The sequence below is a fragment of the Lepus europaeus genome, chromosome 21 (assembly GCF_033115175.1).
Source record: "Lepus europaeus isolate LE1 chromosome 21, mLepTim1.pri, whole genome shotgun sequence".
NCBI classification, from domain to species: Eukaryota; Metazoa; Chordata; class Mammalia; order Lagomorpha; family Leporidae; genus Lepus; species Lepus europaeus.
The window spans coordinates 8,766,538-8,783,390 of record NC_084847.1 but is presented as its reverse complement, the minus strand read 5'-3'; the positions used below and the strand labels follow the sequence as shown (position 1 = coordinate 8,783,390).

Genomic DNA, 16,853 nt, shown 5'->3' with positions numbered 1-16,853 from the left:
AACAGCCAGGGCTGGGCCAGGCTGAAGCCAAGAGCCAGGAGCTTCTTCTGGGTCTCCCATGTGGATGGCAGGGGCCCAAGCAGTTGGGCCGTCTGCTGCTGCTTTTCCCTGGCCATAGCAGGGAGCTGGATCAGAAGTAGAACAGCCGAGACTCGAAGTAGCTCACGTATGGGACGCAGCGACTACCCACTAGTCTACAACGCTGGCCCCTTTAAGTGATTTCTTTAAAAAACAAAAAAAGCCTATAGAATTGAGGGAAGAATCTGTGTTTATTGAACTCAGCAGGTATTTCTGGAGGTGAGAAGGTGATGCCTTTCAGATCTGAGCAGGCTCACCCTGCCTTTGCAGGTTTAATCTCAGGATAGAGGCTGTAGCTGACCTCTGCCTCGCGGGCCCGCCCAGGTGACGTCAGAAGCTCGAGAGTCCCCAGTGTTAGGGGGTCAAGGCTGTCTGGCAGCCTCGGGCCGGGGAACCTGCGGGAAGCGCTTCCCCGGGCCGTGAGGTGGCGGGGCTGCCCCGGGCGCTGCACCCTCGTGCCCTGGAGAGGGGTTCCTCCCACAGACCACGTGCAAATCTGACCAACACAGGCAGGCGTGCACGGGACCGGGGCGGGGATGACAGAACGGGAGCAAGAGACCTAAGGGATTTGCCCAGCCTTCTACGTTTACGCCCGAGTGGGACAGAAGACAGCAACGTCCTCTTCCCTCAGCTGGTCTCAGTTCCTGCGTGTCAGACCCAGCTGTCGGGCACGCAGCAGGGACGGCGAGCCTGGAGTTGCCGCCTTGCTGTGCTTGGCTGCGCAGTGTGTCCAGCATGGGGCTCACCGTGATGACAGCTCCCTCCGTGTGATGTGGCCGTGTCCCCTGCCGTGAGGCCACACGTGCACACCGCTGGTGCTGGTCACGCACAGAGGCAGAAACAGCTTGGACAGAAGTTGTGCACCTGATGGGCTCCTGCATGGCTGGAGCCGCGTCCCCACAGCCTGCTGTGCGCGTCAAGCAGCCCCGGGCGGGGCGGGAGTGGGGGTCCAGGAAGCATTTTTATTTCACAAATGGCACACCTGTAAGGAAAGCCCGTGGCCTATGTTCTACAGGGAAGTGTTCAGGTGTCAGACGATCCGAGTGGCGTCAAACCACGCCACGCTCTGGTCCCTTTCTGCCTGCGGCCCCACCTGTCCCCGAGCTGGTCAGGTCGGGCTGGACGCTCTGGCGGCTGTGGCCCTCGCTGCTCTTCTGTCTCAGGAACTCGCGGGGTTCTTGTCTTCTGACTGGCGGAGGCCACAGTACTCTTGGATTCCTGGCAAACAAGCCGGAGGGGGCAGAGCGTCAGTCCCCAGGCAGCCCCAGGCAGGGGGAGGTGTATCTTGACTGGGGCGACAGCTCCATGGCCGTGATGCCTTGAACCTGTGAACCTGACCTGAATACCCCATGCTGCCTGCTGCAGTGGGGACCGGCGGCGGGAGGCCTGGCCACAGCCCGTTCTGTAAATGGAGTTAACAGCTAGCAGACAGAAGCCGGCCACAAACTCGGACATGCAGCCGTGACCACCGACACGCATGCCCGCTGGCCGATGGAGGCCCGTACACACGTGAGGTCTGGCTCACCAGGGTTTCTGTGTTTACTGTTTGCTGTTCTGTGGATTTCACCCTGAAGAGTGAATCTGTTCCCAGCGTGGACACATCAGGAGGTCTCTCCCGGGCTCTTGGCTTCCTGCAGCTCATCCCAGACCGCCGGCAGCAGTGACCGCTTCTGGTGCTCGCTGGGAGACCCAGCCCACCCCGCTCCTATTCCCGCCCGGCCCCATGGGTGGCTGAGGGTCCCAGGCGCCCTCTCGCACTTACTTTGAATTATACTTCTGTAGGCTAATGTGGCTGGTGAGTCCGGCGCTTCAGCAAAAAAAGACTGGCCTTTGTCACAACTCTTGCCTTAGAGAAACACAGAAAATTAAACCCGTGAGAAAACACAGTGGCAAGGGGACCGGGGGCTCTTCCTGTGCTGGTGACAGCTAGATCCGGAGCCCACCTCCCTGACACTCCGGAGGGACATCCGGGTCCCCAGGACCCAGCTGCCACCCCCACATGACCACAGATCACCTGGGAGGGGTGTGACAAGGGCAGGTGCCAGGCCCGCAAAAAACAGCTTGCGGCCCCCAGGCCGGCCCACGAGTGCATTTTAAGGGATTCACTAGTTCTCCGAGTAAAGGAAGTATGAAGTGGGGGGGCTGGGGGGTGGGGAGAGCGTTGGCGCCAGCAGTTGAGTGATTACGATGACAGTGGCCTGGGCTCAACGCCCAGCTCTGCTGCTGATCCAGCTTCCTTCTAACACAGACCCTGGGAGGCCGACATGGTGCTTCGAGTCCTTGGGTTCCCACCGCCCGTGTCGGGGACCTGGGTTACAATCTCTTGGCTTTGGCCCAGTCCGGTCCCAGCTGTAAGGGGCATTTAGGGAGTGAGCCAGCAGAGTAGAGCTCTCCATCTGTCTCCAAAAGGATATACCATGAAAAGTGCGTCCAAAAGGGCCTATACTATTTTAGGCATCTTTCCAGATAAATGTGGCACACAGCACACTCATGCGTGCATTTAAAACACGAATGGGAGCACAGTACACGTTACTGAGCACCTCTATCCCAGGGCCAGTCTTTCACAGCCGTGTGGCTCTTGGCTCCTGGCCCCTCCTGGGCAGACTGTGGTGTTACCCGGTGGTCCCGATGGGCACAGACGGGGGGGGCGCCTTGTTGGTTTGCTCCCCTCTCATACGCGCTGCTAACCCTCAGCCCTGGGTGGACCCACGCCCAGCTGGCTCTGCCCCCTCCCTAGCCCCGAGCACAGGGCTGGGTGTGCCCTGTCCACTGCTGCCCGTCACTGCTGCCTGTCAGACCCAGGCTGCCTGTCCTGTCCCTGACTCCCCGACTGTGTTGCCCAGAGGGATGGGAAACTGAGCAAGAGAAGGCCCCTGGGAGGAAAGTGGGGGCAGAAGTGGAGCCAGACGGGCCTGGGGGCCATGGGCCTAAGTGGACCCAGTTAGGACAGCCCCAAGCTCACGCCTGCTGGACAGGCCTGGGAGCTGCTGGTCTCAGAGCAGCCACACACAGGCCACTCTGTGCCTTTCACCCCGGTCTCCTTTCCTGACACCTGGGACAGGCAGCCACGCTCTAGCTGCTCCCCGGCCTAGCAAAGCCTCCCCTTCCTGCAGCTCACCACGGCCAGGTGGTGCTGTCAGGAGACACTGCAGCAGGGCCCTGTCCCAACACTTCCCCGGCGTCCTTGCAGCTACCTTGCGGCACCACTGCTGTCCCTGGGTCTTACAGGAGAGCAGGGATCCAAGGCCAGGACCGTGGACACTGGACCCTCCATCCTTCTTCAGAGAGGGCAGGAAGGCCTGGGACCCATAGCTTCAGAAATCTGCCCTTTGCCACCAGGTCCCAGAAGGGACTGAAGCACGCGCCCACACCCTCCCCTGTTCCCAGGAGGGTGACCTTGCGGCAGGCGTGGCTGTCACCCAGTTCTCTGGCTGTGTGACAGCATTCACCGCCCCTCCAGGCCCCTTTCATCTCCAGGTGGGGTTGAGGGTGTGAGGCCTTGTCACACAGGGCCGTGCCCCGAAGCAGGCCCTGGATCCTCTTAGCTCAGAGCAAGCTCCTCAGCTGCCAGGGGGTCTCCACGGGCCCAGATGCTCCCGCAGGTGGAGACCCTTCATCACAGGCTAAGGTCCCCCCAGGACGTGTCAGGCACCGAGCCCACCGAGGGCAGTGTGGTGTGTGCTGCAGGCAGCCGGGCGCACCCCGCCCCCACCGCCCCTGCTCTCACAAAACACGGGTGCCTCTCGTGGGAAAACCGCGTGGGGGGGGGGTGGTTCATCACGCGAGCAAAGGCCAAGCAAGCAGCAGCAGTTGTGTGGAAATCGCGGAAGGCTTTGTGGATGTGGGAGAGGGGAAGGAGCCCGGGGCTCAGGGTCTCTGGGGCTGTTCCCATCCCCAGAGCAGCCTTGTGCCACCCTCGGGCCCACCCTCACCCCTTCCTGAGCTTCCACTCCCATCTGGATGGTGGTTCTCAGGGGACCATGGCGGGGCCGGCCTCTCTGGCTTCATCTGTGTGATGGCCCCTCTTCCCCATGGCTCAGTCAGGCTGGACAGCACGGACCTCCTGGACACCTCCCCTTGCCTGCCAATTCCTGTCACCACTTCCCCTCTTGTGTGTGTCCCTTCCTCTCCACCCCCCCCCCCCAAGCCCGCTCTGGGCAGACACAGGCCCTCAGGAGACGTCTCTCGGCTTCTCTTATCCCTGGCTGATGCTGTCCGAGCCCCCAGGCCTAGGCGCAAGGCTGTCCACAAGCGGAGCCCAGGCTCCCTCTGCAGCTTTCTCTAGCCCTGCTCTCAGACCCAGGCCGCGTTCCACACTATTTGTTTCTTGGGGGAATACCTCTGGGGGGAGGGGAGTAGTTAAGAGTGTGGGCGCTCTGCTCCCCACCCCCCGCCACCAGATGCCCCAGAGCATGTGGGATGGACTTGGGACTGGGACGGTGCCCTGCTTTATGCCAGAAGCTCCCACAGGTGCGCCCCTCGGGTCTGGGGGACCTGGCCTGTCACGAGCTTTCTCGTGGAATGTGGCCCCCGGAGAGCAACAGCTGTCTCGGGGTGGGGGGAGGGCGCCCTCCTGAGCATCAGCATCTCAGCCCCATTCCTCCATGGCCATGTCCCTTCCCTCCCCTCTCCTTGGTGCGGTCCTTCCAAACCCTGCCCCTGCCTCCCAGGGACCCGCCCTGCTCTGAACCCCTGCAGTGTGGGGCCGGCAGTGCTGGGGGGGGGGGTGATGGGAGTGAAGGCCCTGCTGGGCGGGGCCAGGCAGGGCAGGGCGGGGCACACACACTCACCCACCTATGAGTGGATCCAGAGGCACGCGGCCGAGCAGGGGCACGGCCAGGTCCCGGCACATGGCCTCCGCGCCCCCTGTCGTCGGGGGGAATATCTGCGACTCTTTCTGTGAGGCACAGGGAGGGGGGGCGGGGAGACAGGGTTGGTTTCAGAATCCTAAAGAAGACTTTTAAAGAGACTTTAAAAAAAAACTCCACAAAGGCTTGGACTAGCCACCACCACAAGGATTTTCCTCCCGTCAGCAACAGAGGGTTCTGCTTGGGACTGCACTTCCCAAAAAGCTGGGGAAAGCAGAAACGGAGGCGGCGAGACCCAGCCCCGCCTGCTCACCTTGCACTTGGGGCAGACGAAGCCGCTCATGTTCTCCACCACCCCGACGATGGGCAGCTTCACCTTGCGGCAGAAGTTAATTTCCTTCCGCACGTCCTGGAGCGACACCTCCTGTCGGGGGTGGGAGACCAGATGTTCCTGAGTCTGTGTGGCCGAGGGGCGGCTGTGCCCTCGTGGGACCCTAGTGTCTGCCTTTTACTTAGTGCCTGCTATGTGCCAAGCCCTGTTCCAGCTGCTGCCAGGTCCCACAAAACTCCGTAAGGATGAACTTGAACAGCCAGGCAGCAGGTGCACAGGGAGTCTGGAGATGAGGGGCCTCCATGCTCGCTCTGCTTGTGAACACCCCACCCCACCCCGGAGCCAAAGTGGGTGCTGCCTGTAGATGTGGGCCCTGGGAGCCACGCCTGCAGGCCAGACCTGGCTGGCTGCCTTTTTTCTTTTTTAAGATTTATTTCCTTGAAAGGCAGAGTTACAGAGAAAGAGGGAGAGAGAGAGATCTACACCCCTGGCTCACTCCCCAGATGGCTGCAATGGCTGGAGCTGGGCTGATCTGAAGCCAGGTGCTTCCTCCTGCGTCTCCCATGTGGGCTCAGGGGCCCGAGAACTTGGGCCATCCTTTGCTGCTTTCCCCGGCACATTAGCAGGAGCTGGATTGGAAACGGAGCAGCTGGGATTCGAACTGGCGCCCATATGGGATGCCGGCACCATGCTTTGTCACAGCGGCCAGCCTTTGCATTTCTTTTTTTACAGATTTGTTTGTTTATTCAAAAGGCAGAGTGACACAGAGAGACAGATCATCTTCCACTCACGGTTCAGTCCCCAGATGCCTGTAACAGCCAAGGCTGAGCCGGGAGCTCCGTCTGGGTCTGCCCCGTGGGTGGCAGGGACTCTAACCCACTGCCTTCCCAGGCGCATGAGCAGGAAGCCAGACCAGAAGCAGAAGAGCTGGGACTCGGACAACACACGGATGGGGGATGCTGGTGTCACAAGCGGTGGCTATGCACTGTGCCACAACGCCAGCCCCTGCCTGCAGAGACTACGGCTGCTCTCCCTCCACAGCGGCACCGCTCGGCGGCTGCGGCCCAGACTGTGGGGTCCTCAAAGGCCGGGATATTTACCAGCTGCACCTTGACAGTCAGAGTCTGCTGATTCCTGATCTGGACGATTAGAAACAAACAACTCTACCAGCAAAAACACCAGGAGCGGGGCAGGCGCCGTGGCGCAGCGGGTTAACGGCCTGGCCTGAAGTGCCGGCATCTCCTATGGGCACCAGTTCGAGACCCGGCTGCTCCACTTCTGATCCAACTCTGCTATGGCCTGGGAAAGCAGTAGAGAATGGCCCTAGTCCTTGGACTCCTGCACCCACATGGGAGACCCAGAAGAAATTCCTGTCTCCTGGCTTCGGATTGGCACAGCTCAGGCCATTGAGGCCAATTGGGGAGTGAACCAGTGGATGGAAGACCTCTCTCTCTCTGTTTAACTCTTTAAAATAAACAAATCTTTAAAAAAAAAAAACACACCAAGCGCACTGCCCTCCTTGAGTCCATCAGATCCACTTCCGGGTCCTGACCGCCTGGCTGCCAGTGTGCCACCACAGCCCTCGCCACGCATCCATGTTCAATGTCACCACACACGCTGCCTGAGTCTGGTGTGGCCACACCTCAGCACCTGTCACGTTACCTATCACGGCTCCTCAAAGAGTGATCTCTTCTCTCCCTGAGACACACTTGGTTCTCAGCCCCTGGTACCAAGAAAAAGGTACAACAGGCTAAGCTGCTTCCTATGACACTGCATCCCATACGAGCACTGGCTGGAATCCCAGCTGCTCCACTTCCAGTCCAGCTCCCTGCCAAGGTGCCTATGAAGGCAGCGGAAGATGGCCCAAGTCCTTGGGCCCCTGCACCTGCATGGGAGACCTGTGTGGAGCTCCAGGCTCCTGGCTTCAGCCTGGGCTGTTCCCAACCGTTACAGCCACTTGGGGAGTAAACCAGTGGATGAAAATCAATGAATCGATCGGTCAATCTCTCTGCCTTTCAAATAAAATAAATAATTTTTTTTAAGAAAAGATCAATAGCAGCCACAGCCCTGTCTTTGTTCAGCACAGGATTTACACTGCACGGCACTAAGGAAGGTGTGTGCTTCAGGCTGGGGTCACGGGGGCCTCATGGCACACCTAAGAAGTGCATGACTGGTAGAGAGGGAGGGGGCATCCCCAGAGAAGGGACAAGGACCCCCGGAGCTGGCCTGCAAATGCCTGGCTCCCCCACCCCCGGCTGGTTCTGCTGAAACCGGAGATTTCCAGATGCTGTGAGTGGATGAGCGCCGCGCGCAGGCCACTCTGCCCTACTGCAGATGACCAAGGACACTGCGAACGGAGGCCAGCCAGCTGGTCAGCAGTGATGCGGGCCCCACGGGGTGTGGCCACAGGCTGGCTCGGGGGCTGCATGGGGCGGGCCCAGCTCACCTGCGGGGTGGTGATGATCACAGCCCCATCGATGTGTGCCGCGGCCAGGTACTGGACGACCGAGAGGTGCTCGTCCGATGTCCCGGGTGGGGTGTCCACGATGAGGTAGTCCAGCTCGCCCCAGTCCACGTCACGGAGGAACTGCTTGATCATGCCTGGGGAAGGAGTGGGGTTGTGACCTCTATGCACGGGACACCTGCAGGTGGTCGCACCTACAGATGGGTGCCGCTGGCAGCCAGTGGGGTCAGGCGGGAGCGGTGAAGACCGGACCACGCTGGCACAGCCTGCGCTTTGCCTGGCAACGACCTCACGGGCGGCGGGGCCAGCAGCACCTTCGGTCCTCGCCCTCCGCCCCGGGACAGCCCAGCCTGCCATGGCTCCTCCCTCACACACCCCTCTCTCTGACAGAAACGGGCCCCGGGGATGCCAGTCGGGTACCACAGGTTTTAAGGAGGGAAACTCCTAAGAGATGCGGGAGCTGGCACTTATCGTGCTATCTGACCATGCTGGTGCCGACGCGGCACGGCACAGGGCGGAGGAGCCCAGAGCCGCGGCCTCGGCAGGACGAGAGCAAGGAGGGGACGCTGAGCGGCACACCGTTTTTCTTGGGTCCTCTCCAGATGACGGCGTCGTCGGGACTGCTCAGCAGGAAGCCCACCGACATCACCCCCAGGTTGTCGTCCACGTACTGCAGAGGCGGCAGGGGACAAGGGCGAGACACACCGCACTCAACGGCGCACAGCCGAGCACTGCCGGGGCTTCCTGTCCCAGAAAGCCCACCGCACGGAACAGAGGCCGCCAAGCTGGGGCGACCTGGAAGGCCTGGGCGGGTGGCAGTGACAGGAAACTTGGCCAAAATGAACAGGTGTCACTTCCTTAACTGTCTCAACCAGGGCTCGGCAAACGGGGGCCCACTGTCTGATTTTGTAAATAAAGTTTTATTGACACACAGCATGGCTGTGCAGCTACATATGATGCCTTTCCAGCAACCACAGCAGAGGACGTGGGCCCACAGGCTACAGACGTTTAAGCTGTGGCCCCTCAGACGTAAGGGTCTTAATGTGTTCACTGTGCCTCAAGAGGTGCCTCAGGCAATGCCTGTGGCTGACAAACAGGCAGGCCACCAGTCCACCAGGTGCACACGACCCCCACACCCCACCTTGAAAACACGGCAAAGGGGTAACTCACCACCGGAGACCAGCCCGAGCCACTCTGGTGAACCTGTGCAGACGGGAGCATCGACACGCATGTAAGACAGCACGCCCGCGTCACACTTTGTGCACAACTAAACCAAGAACACAGCTTTATGAAACACAGCCCCTTGTCTTATGTGACCTCTGAACCCTCAGTAAGGTAACAGCTCAGGGGTGGGCCAGGGAAGACGCAAGCCAATAAATACCCTTGGCTCCCAAACTGTGTTGTTTTGAAATTCTGCCAGGCTAGGGAACCAGTCACCCAAGTTCCACCGTGGTCGGAGGTCTTGAAGCACTGGGAAAGTGATGGGAATCGGCTTGGGTGTTGTTGAGAAAATAAGTGAGGGGCCGGCGCTGTGGCGTAGCGGGTAAAGCCACTGCCTATAGTGCCAGCATCCCATATGGGCGCTGGTTTGAGTCCTGGGTGCTCCATTTCCGATCCAGCTCTCTGCTATGGCCTTGGAAAGCAGTGGAAGATAGCCCTAGTGCTTGGGCCCCTGCACACACGTGGGAGACCTGCAAGAAGCTCCTGGCTCCTGGCTTCAGATTGCGCATGGCCACTTGGGGAGTAAACCAGCGGATGGAAAATCTCTCTCTCTCTCTCTCTCTCTCTGTGTGCCTCTCCTTCTCTCTCTAACTCTTTCAAATAGATAAATAAATAAAATCTTAAAAAAAAAAAAAAGAAATAAAATGCAGGTGACCACGGGGCAGTGAGGCTGCTTCTCTAACAGTCCAAGAGTAAAGGGAATATTTTTTCTTTTTTTTTAAAGTTTTTCTTTTCTTTTTTCTTTTTTTAATTTAAGAGGAGAGAGGGAGAGGAGAGGGAGAGGGAAAGAGAGAGCGAGAGAGCGAGCGAGAGCCATCCATCCCCTGGTTCATTCTTCAAATGCTTGCAGCAGCCAGGGCTGGGCCAGAAATGCAGTCCAGTCTACTGGGTGGGTAGCAGGAACCCAAGTAGTTGGGCCAGGGCCGCTGCCTCCCAGGGTCTGTGTCAGTGGGAAGCTGGAGTCAGGGGCCGGAGGTGGAGCTGGGAACCCAGGCATCGTCACACGGGATGCAGGTGTACGAACCACGAAGCCAAACGCTCACTCCTGGGAATTACCTGTTGCTCCAAAACTGCCCTACCAGCGGCCGGACGCTCCTGAGGGGGAAGAGCTGGGGTGGACGGGCAGCCCCTCCCTGCAGAGGGCGTCCATCAGCGGCAGGTGCAACTCTGCACGGCCTTTGTTAGAAAGCGGAACTGAGAGAACTTCCAGTTACACATCAGCCTTGGAGCGACGCTGCTGTACGGCAGCGCGGAGCAGCCACGAGCCAAAGTCCGCTTCTGATGAAGTCTCACCTCTTCCAAGAGCTTTACTGGAATACAACGCAGTGGCTCTCTGCGCTCACAGCAGCGTCCGTCCATCACTCCCGTCAATTCTAGAGCGTCTCCATGACTCCAGAGTGAAACGCTGGCCCCCTCGGCTGTCACCCCTGGTCCCGCTCACGGCCCCCAATCTATTTTCAGTCTTTATGGTTTTGTCTATGTATTTCACACAAATGGAACCATACAATATGTGGTCCTTTGTGAAGGACTTGAAGTTTTGTCTATTAAAAAAAATTACCTAAGGGTACGCATCTGGCCTGGCAGTTAAGCGCCAGCTCCACTGCCCACACCCCACACCAGAGTGCCTGGGTCCGCCCCGGCACCAGCTCCCGACTCCAGCCTTCTGCCAAGCAGGCCCGGGGAGGCAGCAGTGATGGCTCAAGCAGCCAGGTTCCTGCCTCTCTTGAAGGAGATCTGGATCGAGTTCCCAGCTGCCGGTTTCAGCTGTGGCCAAGCCCCAGCTACTGCAGGCATCTGGAGCTCTGCCTCTCTTATAAATAAATAAATACATTTTTAAAAACCATTATTTCCAGTCGTACTTTTTAAAATTTTTTCTCTTTTTTTTTTTTTTTTGACAGGCAGAGTGGACAGTGAGAGAGACAGAGAGAAAGGTCTTCTCTGTTCACCCTCCAATGTGGCCGGCGTGCTGCGCCCATCGCACCGCGCTGATCCGAAGCCAGGAGCCAGGTGTTTCTCCTGGTCTCCCATGCAGGTGCAGGGCCCAAGCAGTTGGGCCATCCTCCACTGCCTTCCCGGGCCACAGCAGAGAGCTGGCCTGGAAGAGGAGCAACTGGGACAGAATCCGGGGTGCCGGCGCCGCGGAGGGTTAGCCTAGTGAGCCGCGGTGCCAGCCTCCAGTCATACTTATTTGATACATTTCTCTCTCTCTCTCTCTTTTTTTTTAAAGATTATTTATTTGAAAGGCAGAGTTATAGAGAGGCAGAGGCAGAGAGAGGTCTTCCTACTGCTGTTTCATTCTCCAAATGGCTGCAATAGCCAGAGCTGGGCCGATCCAAAGCCGAGAGACAGGAGCCTCCTCTGGGTCTCCCTCGTGGGTGCAGGGACTCAACCAGCCAGACCATCCTCCACTGCTTTCCCAGGCCACCAGCAGAGAGCTGGATCTGAAGAGGAACAGCAAGGACCCGCACCAGCGCCACAGGTGGAGACCCAACACACTATGCCACAGGCGCCGGCCAAGTCTCTGGTCTTAAAAGAGGGTACACGTGACATGGTTAAATAGTGTAGAAGAAAGGAGCAGAAATTCTGTTTTCTTTCTTCTCATCGTATCCTTAAACACTCCTGGTTTTGTCATACTGACGTGTCATCACGGTGGCGCTGACTGTGACGTATGGTCAAGAATGCCTGCGTCCTGATACCTGACCTCAGCCATGGGGGGGTCTCCCCCTCCCCTGGCGACTTCAGAAGCAAATTCAAGGCCTTACTGGCACCTGCCAGGACTTTCCTTCTGCCATGGGCACCTGCAGCCCTGTGGCCATTCTGCTGAGGACAAAGGATGCCCGGACTGCAGGCACCGGCACCTCCCCTCGGCCCAGGCTGATCTCCCAGCTGGCACCTCCCTTTGCTGTGCACCAAAGGCTACCCTCAGGGAGGGTGCCCAGGGAGCACCCTGCTCTAGTCTGAAGTCCTCTGGTTCTGCCACGGGGCAGGGGCATTACCTGTCCCAAGAAAGAGCCCATCTCGCCAGGCCTGGCATATGGACACCCTCTTTTTGCAAGGCAGCAGGAAGGGAGCCGCATGGGGTCCCCCCCGCCTGCGTCAGTCACCGGCCTCCCAGTCTCAGTTCCCCAGGGAGACCACAAGGGCAGAGACGGGCCCTTTCCTCCAGGGTACAGACCCTAGCGAGCCCCGGCTGAGCGTTCCTGGTCACGGCTGAATTTCCACGTCTCACTTCTGCAATAATTCACTTGCTGTTTCCCTTCCCTTCTAAGAAGGCAACGAAACCGAGTGGTGCGGATGGAGCTTATCCAGAATCCCGCCCCCCAAGTCCACGGCTGCTGTAGAAGTGGACAGATGGACAAGCAAACATTTATCTGTGTTCATCAGGTCCATGCAAAAATGTACGGGCTCTGCTTGTCCCTCTGTTAGGTATAATAGCTGAGCGTTAACACGGTTTGCACTGTGAGAACAACAGCCCAATGTGTGCAATCTGGCTCTTACCTGTTCTCCTTCCAATCCCATTATCTTGGGGATGGACGGCCCACATATGTCAATGTCTAGGAGAGCGACCTGGGGAAGGAGAGAGCAGGCGGTTACACCTGAGCACACAGCACCCCAGGGGTCACAACTGGCAGGGACATGGGGTTGCAGGACGCTGGCCAGCGTCAGGCGTGGATTCTCACAAGGGAGAGAACGCGTCTTCCAGGCCAGCAGCAGTCAGTTCAAACCCCTCAGGCCAAGCTCAGCACCGCCCAGCCCCCACCTCACATCTGGCCGAGCTCCTCTGGGGTGACTTTAGGGACTTGGGGGGCGGGGGTGGCGGAGGCCACGTGCACCTTCGGGCTCAGCCACTGTTTGCTCAGCTGCTGCCATGTGCCCAGGCAGTGGGCGTCACTCTCTCTGCTTTACAGAAGAACTGGGGTTCTGAGAGGCCCAGTGCCAGGGACAGGAACTGAGGTCTCCCGCCTCCATGGCCAGTGCTCTTCCCACTCCCCATGGGCCCAGGCGAGGAGGGCCGGAGCAAAGCTCCCGCCGAGCTGACCGGCTGCACGGCCCTGTGACCCCAAAGGTTAATGATCAGCTTGCAACTAAGAAAGGCGAAATGAGGAAATCCAGGAGAGCTGCTGGGGACTCTGACGACCCCAAATACCCTGCGCTCCCCGTTGGAGAAGCGGGGTCAGACACGGTCTTCTGGAACCTTCCGGAGAACAGGGCGGTACTTATCCGAAAGCTGTAATGTCTCAGAGCCAAAGCTCACACCTCTGGTCAGTCTGTGACCTCCCTCTGCACAAACCTGGCCTCTCAGGCAGGCAGTCAGGACCAGAGTGGTCCAGGAGCCTGCGCTGGCTTCCGGCGCCCTCTGCTGGAGCATGCCGGCAGCACAGCCGGGCAGCCTGGCCCGCTCCCCTGACACTTGCTGAGCCTGGGCCCGCTGTATCTGGACGCGGGGGCATTTAGCATCAGGGCCTCAGGACCTGGGAAAGGACACCAGCACCATGGCCCTGACAGAGGCTGTCCCCAGTGCCCACTCGGGTTCCACGCCCTCTCTCTGGGAACAATGTCCCCAGCCTCCTGCTGAGAATGTGCCCTCCCCACAACCAAGGGAGTGACTGAAGTGAGGCAAGGATGCCGGAAATGGAGGGAGCATCGGTCCCTGGGGTATGGGACCACAGGGGGGGTCCCCAGGGTCGTGTGACCTGCGCGAGCTGCTTCTCCTGGTTCAGCCGCACCTGCCGGGGACGGTGCTCGCCGGTCAGAGCACACCGGAAGCTCAACCACTTGCACTTTACGGGCATCAGTGGCTTCTTACAAAGATTGCGTTCACGCGGAAAAGACAGAGACAGAGTGCGCGATCCAGACAGGGCTCCCGCTGACTGATCTGCAAAGCCAGGGCTGGGCTGGGCTGGGCACCCGACCCGGGTTCCCACGTGGGTGCCAGGGACCCTGCTGCCTCCCGGGCTCTGCACTGGCAGGAACACAGCCTGAACCTGGGCACTCTGCCACGGGGAGCGGGCACTGAACTGGCGCCTCGCCTGCGCTGCCAAACCCCTGCCCCGCAGCAGCGGCCCCTGTGGTGGAGAGGCGGCACGCAATTCCCTCCCTCGCAGGCTCCGGCTCGCCCTATGAAGGCTCCTCCTACCTCTGCCACAACCTGCACGTGCCTCACCCACCCGGGAGACGTCCAAGACCCTCCCGAAAGGGGTGACACACAGCCGCCTGCCTGAAGCGCTCCCCAGGAGGGGCCCTGAGCAGAGGTGGTGCTAAGCTTCCCCCAGTCACAGGCGGAACGGCGGGCAAGGCGGAATCTGGACGCCTGACTTTAATCGACAAGACGTCTGCAGTGGGGGGGGGGTGTCAGACCCCTTCCGAAACGCCCACCTGTTGCTGGCATCCTGTATGAGAGGAAGAGCGGAGAGGGGAGAGGGGGAGCGCTGGTTCGAGTCTCAGCTGCTCTGCTTCCTACTCAGAGGGAGAGGGAGAGGCAGAAGAGCCTGGTCACTTGCCCAGGGTCCCAGCTGGGGTGCTGAGCCACCCGGCACATCTTGTGTGAAAGTGGCCACCCAGAGAGCAACACGGGAGCGGGTAGGCATGAGCCACCGAGTGCAAGGCCAAACAGAAAAACGCAGGCTTTGTGGACAACGTCAAGGACGATAGGTCGCCAGTTAAAAGGAAACACGGTCCTCAGCTTGGGGGCTGTACAAAGAGGAGGTGGCCGGCCCCGGTCCCCCAGCGAGGTCTGCGAGGCGCTTGGTTTAGGGAAAAAGCAGAACGAGGTTAATGAGGAGGAAGGAGAAGTCCAGCCCTCACGCAACACGCATGCGAGCAGACGTACACCTGCCATCCGCCTTCCTGGCTGGGGACCGCGTGCAACACGTCAGCCACCCGCCGGTCAGTCCCCTGCGGTCTGCAGGGGCCGGGACTCCAGAGGCCCAGCCTACTCAGGGGAAGGAATGTGTTCTCGAGGAGCCACCCGGGCGCCCCGCACAGAAGCAGCCCCTCCCCAGCCTCTTCCAGGGTCCCACCTGCGTGTTCTCATCCTCTGCCAGCCCGTGGGCGAGGTGGGCGCTGAAGGTGCTCTTGCCAACACCGCCCTTTCCGGACAACACCAGGATCTTGTGCTTCACCGTCTGCATTTTCTCCTTGATCTCCTCTATGGCTGCGAAGAGAACGGCCCACCACCAGTCAGGGGAGGCCCCTCACTGCATCCTGGGCCACTCTTCCAGGGGCTGGCAGGAGCTGCGTCCTGCGTCAGACAGCAGCCAGCGGAGTGCCGAGTGCCCCAGGGGATACAGGGCCGCTACCATGCCTGAGAGTGCCCTGTGGACCACGCCGGAAAGCACCTGTGCACCGGGCACCTGCTGGAACACAAGCAGTGCCACGCGGGACTCCGGCAGAAGGGCTCACTTTGCACACAGAAATGGCTCCCAGCCTTGCACAATGACCTGTCCAGGGACTTCTGACAAAGTCTGGACACGCTGCTGGTGTCACAAAAAGGGGAGAGACCGGGGATGCTGCTAAAGACAACCCCACAACAAGGAACGACCTGGCCCCAGACGTCCAGCGCGCTGAGCCGGGGAGCCTGCCCGGCGGCCGGGCCTAACAGGTGCCTGCTGTTCACCAGACACGAGTGCGCTCACCACCTTGCTCCCAATCTATAGGCACACTGGGTCTCTCTCCATTTCTGGGGGGCTAACGCCCTTCCCCAGGCACGCTGCTTGCAGCCCAAGCCTGCCCGAGTCTCTTGAAACCCAAGATCACTCCGAGTCCACCCTTCCCTCGAACGTGGTCTTCCCAGTGCTAATGGCTCGCTCACGCCTTTCCGGTCCACATTAGCTGCACCACAGGGGACCGCGTTCACAGCGAGTCACGCACACTTCTGTGCACCGAGTGGCAGAATCACTGCTCAAAAGGAAGACGATTTTGCCTAAAGCGGCAGAGGCAGGATTTAAGCTCCAGGGCTCCCTTGCCTTCAACGCTGACCCACTCTACCCTCTGCAATCAGTTTCTGTCACTCAAGCCTCTGGCCACGCCCCGCCCTCCTGGGGGCCCCGCCCCTCTTAGCGTGCCTTTGGACTCCACGGCTGTCAATGACCCTAAAGGCTCCGCCCTTCGCCTTTTAAAGGCCTCGCCCAGTTCCTCGTCACCCAAGCCTCGCCCCTCACCCCACCCACTCCACGCCCCGCCTCCTCTGGCCCCGCCCCGTCTGCTACACGCTTACCTCCTAGCCCGCGCCTGTCACTCATCCCTCAGGTCCCGCCCGACTACTACCGCCCACTTTCTCCCGCCCACGGCCCCCCACTTCCGGGCCTGCGCTTTTCACTTCCCGTTCAGGCCCGGTCCCTTCCTTACCCGGGTCCGGAGCGGCGCCAGCCCCAGAGGCACACAACCGCTGGTTGGGGCATCCCTGACAGGAGGCCCCTCGGCCCGCCTGGGCGCTGTCAGCCCCCGGACAGTCTGCGCGGAGACAGGATAATAGTTAGAACAGCTCGCATCGCTTCCGCCCTGCCGCCCACGCGCGCTCTGCGAGCTCACCGTGAGGCACCTCCTCCTCCATGCCGCCACCCTGGCCGCCGACCCGGCCACCGGAACCGGCCGAGGCGCATTTCCGCCCGGCGGGCCCAATCTGCCCCTCCAGGCGCGCGAAATAAGTGTCGGCGAGGAGGGCAGTGCGCACGCGCGGACCGTGCCGTGGGCGGGCTCGGAGCTTAGCTGCGGCTGAGGTAAAACTGGAGAAGGCGGCTGCCGAGGGCAGGGGGGCCGTTCTCCGTGACCCCCCTTTGCTTGCTTGTGGTGAGGGAGGCGGAGGCGCTGCCCTAGAGGTCTCGGAGAAGCAGGTGGCCAGGGGCTGGGGGCGCGGTGGCCCGGGGCCCCGGGGACACCGGCGCGCGGGAGCTGCTGCAGCCCCGGCCCGCGCCCCGCGGCCAGCCCCAGCCCACGGTCACGCCGCCCCGTG

General features: G+C 60.4%; 1 protein-coding gene across 1 annotated transcript; it reads right to left on the bottom strand.

Moving 5' to 3' along the window:
• Positions 1 to 250: 250 nt before the first annotated feature.
• NUBP1 (NUBP iron-sulfur cluster assembly factor 1, cytosolic) lies at positions 251 to 16,539 on the bottom strand. The gene is made up of 11 exons (XM_062179906.1): positions 16,433 to 16,539; positions 16,250 to 16,354; positions 14,923 to 15,056; positions 12,401 to 12,469; positions 8,852 to 8,884; positions 8,261 to 8,351; positions 7,664 to 7,818; positions 5,200 to 5,310; positions 4,873 to 4,975; positions 1,841 to 1,924; positions 251 to 1,296 (listed from the first exon to the last, which is right to left on the bottom strand). Exons 1-11 carry the CDS (start codon positions 16,452 to 16,454, stop codon positions 1,238 to 1,240), a joined length of 966 nt encoding a protein of 321 aa, XP_062035890.1. The 5' UTR covers positions 16,455 to 16,539; the 3' UTR covers positions 251 to 1,237.
• Positions 16,540 to 16,853: the final 314 nt, after the last annotated feature.

Bases quoted from the DNA above. Each gene is read 5' to 3' on its own strand.
- NUBP1 (XM_062179906.1), bottom strand. From the start codon at position 16,454: ATGGAGGAGGAGGTGCCTCACG. The intron at 15,057-16,249 runs GTAAGGAAGGGA...TTCTCTTCGCAG, and splicing joins TGGCGCCGCTCCGGACCCGG to CCATAGAGGAGATCAAGGAG. The intron at 8,885-12,400 runs GTAAGAGCCAGA...CCGTCTGCACAG, and splicing joins TGGGATTGGAAGGAGAACAG to GTTCACCAGAGTGGCTCGGG.